General features: G+C 56.1%; 1 protein-coding gene across 1 annotated transcript; it reads right to left on the bottom strand.

Moving 5' to 3' along the window:
- Positions 1–1,325: 1,325 nt before the first annotated feature.
- On the bottom strand, positions 1,326–3,741 carry LOC127303214 (uncharacterized). Its single transcript, XM_051333970.2, has 5 exons — positions 3,382–3,741; positions 2,983–3,278; positions 2,567–2,939; positions 2,362–2,475; positions 1,326–2,242 (listed from the first exon to the last, which is right to left on the bottom strand). The coding sequence occupies exons 1-5, from the start codon at positions 3,739–3,741 to the stop codon at positions 1,490–1,492; spliced, it is 1,896 nt and encodes a 631-aa protein (XP_051189930.1). The 3' UTR covers positions 1,326–1,489.
- Positions 3,742–4,503: the final 762 nt, after the last annotated feature.

Genomic DNA, 4,503 nt, shown 5'->3' with positions numbered 1-4,503 from the left:
ATGGATATAATCTTGTTTCACTTGATATTAGGTTATCTCACCACTCCAAGAGGAAATGGTTTACAACCTAATACTTTAGCTCAAGGTTGTTCTTGATTCTTAAATATGTAAGGATAAAAATTGGTATCTATGGTTTCTCTCATTTGGAAGGACTTCAACACTAACCTAAGTTTAGGCTCCATAGAGAATGGTGTGATCATCAATATCTATGTTTAACATAATTGGGTTCTCTCTCTAGGGATGGTCTGGAATAATATCCTAGGGTTTCTCTTAAAGGTGATTGTTGGAATACATGGATGTATATCCAAGGTTCAGTTCAAGGTTTATCATTAATCCTCTAATAAGTAACATAGAACTCTCACTTCTCTAGGTTTGATCTATCATAATTTGGAATGTAGAAGAAGATATACTTCTTGAGTGGATCTCCTTGTTATAATTCCAATGTTGAAGTGGAATGGATACCATGAGGTTTCATGGTAGGATCATGGATTAGTTTTTAAGACAGGGAAAAGATAAGTCAAGAATGGTTTCTCCATTTTGTTGTTACTAGATTTACCATTGAATATATGTTCTTATGTTATGGCAATGATTACCATATTATGATCTGTTATAAGATCAAGCAATGGATCATTGATTGAAGTGTTGTTGTGTTAGATTTAATTTGATCTAACCCCTTAGATCAAATTATCTCTACCCAAAACAAGGTTTTAGCAAAGTCACATTGAGGTTTATAGCGCTTGACTTGATGAGCTACTTCAATTCCACCAAGGTCAAGTGAAACTTCAGTCACTGTGACTGTTTTACTTTAAAGCGCGAAAATTTCCCAGATTTTCTATGCATGAATGCAATGCACACATCTGTTTCCTCTATTTTTGTAACCCCAATATCTGGGATATTACATTCCGTTAAAGACACAGCACAAAGATCAGCCATTGTAACAACCCTGTCAAAAGAGGACACGATACGGTGGGGATCCCACCCCCCCGGGCCTCGTGTCACGCATATTGCCATGCCGGTGAGCTTTGTCGTGTGCCACCTCCAAATTTGCCATGCTTTTTTGCTTTGTCGTGTGCCTTGTCTGTGTTTTCCATGTCTTTGTCTTTGCCATGTTCTTTTATTTCATCTGCCGTGTTCTCTATGTTCGCCATGCTCCTTTTTGTGCACGCACACCGTACCATAGTCGGGCTTTGCCGTGTTCCGAGCTTCTGGGCACACGGCAAAGAGCTCGTAGTTTTCCCGTAGTGATAAGCAAAGAAGATGGAGGTGGAGAAGACAAAAAAAAAGGCACAAAACAAATTCCAATGTTTCAGCGTGCTTGCGTTGAGCTAAACAGCTAATTCGTGTCTGGCGGAGGTACACAGCGTTTCATCATGGAAGAACACAGATAGACGTTTCGAATTGTAGGACTGCTTTACACGCTGGCCACTGGCTGCTCGATCTCATCGTTTTCATGTGCAATCGCCACCTGAGCCGGTTTGACAGCCACTGCTTACCGCTGCCTTTTCCTGCCGGAGCCGGAGGGGATGTTGGCCGTGGTGGAGCTGGACTCGCTGCCGGAGGTGGGCGTGTTCCTTGTCGTAGACGACCTCAGGACCATGGTCAGCTTACTCGGGGTCTTGTTGGATGCCACCATGGTCGGCGTCGGCTTGCTGGGGGTCTTGTTGGATGCCACCATGATCGGCGTCTGCTTGCTGGGGGTCTTGTTGGATGCGAGTGCCAGGCGGCTGGACCTGCGGGGTGGCATGCCCTTGCCGGAGGAGACGCCCGGGGTGCCGCTGCTGGTGGCGTCCTGGGGGGCCGGGGACTGTAGCTCGCCTGGCACGCTCTGACCGGCGGTGCTGTCAGGGTCTGGCGATGGGGAGCACTCGTCGCTAGCATAATTGACGCCGCCACCATGATGATCGTCGTCCTCCTCGTCGTCGTCGGACTCCTCGTCGTCATCGTCGTCCTCCTCCTCGTCCTCCTCGTCCTCCTCCTCTTGGTCGGGCACTAAAGGATCCTGTATCTCCTGACCTGCCATGGGCGGTAGCTCCTCTTGGCCGGGCATCAAAGGCGGTATCCCCTGATCACCTTGCACCATCTGCAACCCTTGCTCGACGTCAACAGGGGGCTCTATCACGGGCAGGTGGGCAAGGAGCTCCTGCTCAAAATCTTCACTGCCGTGGTACATGTCGGGGAGCCCGTAGAAGGTCTTGATGCACAGCTGAAGTACCGAGAAGCTTAGGCCAATCAAGTTCTGAATCTGCAAAAAAATACAGTCCGCGCGTGAGATCGAATCGATGTGCAGAAAAGAAATACAGTACTGTACAAGAAGGGGCAGCGCGCAGTAGGGACCAAAAGGAAGTAAAGTTGCGTGCGTACAAGCATAAAGCCGTTGTACAGGATGAAGCCCCTTGCACACCAGAGAAGACCATGTATTGCGCTGAAGCCCAGAATTGCCCGGTGGGGGAGCAACTCTTCGCCCGTGTTCTCCATCTGCGGCAGAGCCGTAGGAGTATCAGCAATGCACCTACTCGATCGGGGTGCAGTAGAGGGTAGAACAGAAGAGAGAGCAGGTAGTACTTACCAAGAAAATGAAGGTGAAAAGAGGCGCGGCCGCGGCGACCATGCCGGCGACCGTGCACAAGACCTGGTAGCAGCCCAGGTGGATGTGGAAGACGCCGAACACAGACGTGAGGGCAAGATAGATGACGGCAACGCAGATTGGTCCGCCCAGGGCTCGCCTCCTCTCGGCCGGCGTGCACAGCCAAAAGAACACCAGCAGCCCCGGGATCTGACACCCGCCTCCCCACAAGTTGAGGCGAAGCGGCTCAACCAGAGCCTCCGTCCACCCAAAGAGCAGCCAGGATGCATTGCCCACAAGAGCGCTGACGGTTGGTTCCGGCCTGCGCCCACCTGCGCCGAGGTCACGCTTCCTCCAGGCCGTGATCGGCCCAACGCTGCATTCACAAGATCATGCCTCATTAGGAATGTACAATGCACAGATGATCGATTATACAGCGAAAATCTTGCATGGCTCCGCTCCCACCTACCGCGCTCTCCTCGGAGAGCTCGACCACCAGCCCCACGCCGGCGCCACCTAGTGTGCCGGCGGCCACCTCACCGCCAACGCCCCCCGCCCTGGAGCCTGCGGCCACCTCCCCCATACCTATCCACAACCGCTGGGCCCCTCTGCGTGATGGAGAGACAGCTGCATCGCATCTGCGGCTGCTCCACGCCCCTACGGCCTCGCCGCTTCTTGCCTCGCCGGCTAGCCCTGCGGCCTGCCCTGCGTCGGCCTGCGTTGGGCGCCGTATTTTGAGCAGGATTGAAGGAAGGCTGCCGGGTTTGACTGCTCACCCTCCCCCCGGACCGGCGGGGCTTTCATTGGCCCTGCCAGACCCGACCTCCGCTAGGCCTGCGGCTAGCCCTGAAGCGAGGACTTCGGTGCTGCAACCCCGACGCCGAGGCGCTCCCCATACCCAGGTTCCCCGCAATCCCGCCCACCGAGTTATTGCTGCTGCGCCTACGGCGGATCCGGGCTGGGAGCTTCCTCGCTCGTCGCGCCGAAGGAGGCAGAGGACCTTTCCTCTTTCGGAGCGGGCGATTAATGGCGAGGGCCAGGCCGCGCCTAACTCTGCTCGCCGCGGGAGCCTTCTTAATCGTTTCCGCGGCAAGTGTTTCCGTTGCCTTGCTCGTGACCACCGTGCCTCTGAGTGCCGAGATCCAGTCAAGTGCGCGTACTGCAAGTGCTCCGGCCATCGCCTGTGCTCGTGCCGTAAGCGCCGCAAGTCGCCTGCATCTTCGCCGCGGCCGGCTGCTGGTTCGGTGGCCTACGACGCGCCGCCACCGCCGCCACCTCCTCCCCGGCCGCTGGGTCGGTGGCCTACGGCGCTCCGCCACCACCTACGCCTCTTCCTCCGCCGCCCCCTCCACCCCCTTCCGACCTGATGGCGTCTCGCCCAGGCGATGCCAGCCGCCGGCCGCTCTCAAGCCACTCCTTCATGGAGTACACCCCGGCTATGCGGTTGGCGGCGGACCGGCTGCGCTCCAACGCGCTGCTCATCTCGCTCTCCGAGGAACGCCAGAGCGTCACCCCTCACCTCATCGCCAAGGCCCTGGAGCGCGATCTGCGCATCCCCTGGAACCAGATGGTCGTGTCCAGGCACTTCCCGGAGCCGTTCTTGGTTCGCTTCGACCTAGGGCGCCACCGCGACATTGCCCTGGCGGCCGGCAGCGGCTCGGTCTGTGGGGTGGCGATGACTTTCGCCCCATGGTCGCCTACGGCCAACGGACACCAGCGCGTGTGGCGCTTCTACTGCCGGGTCGCCATCGAGCGTCTCCCGCTCATGTCCTGGCGGAAGGAGGCCGTGCAGCGTGTGCTCGGCGGCTCCTGCAAGGTCGACGTCCTGGAGCGCGCCTCGGAGTCCCTCGACAACTCCCAGGCACTCTACGCTTGGGGTTGGTCCTGGAACCCCGACCTCATCCCCTGCACGCACGACTTCGGGCTCCTCGACGACGCTC

This window comes from Lolium perenne, chromosome 5 (assembly GCF_019359855.2).
Source record: "Lolium perenne isolate Kyuss_39 chromosome 5, Kyuss_2.0, whole genome shotgun sequence".
Taxonomy (NCBI): Eukaryota; Viridiplantae; Streptophyta; class Magnoliopsida; order Poales; family Poaceae; genus Lolium; species Lolium perenne.
This window is presented reverse-complemented; position numbering and strand designations above follow the sequence as displayed.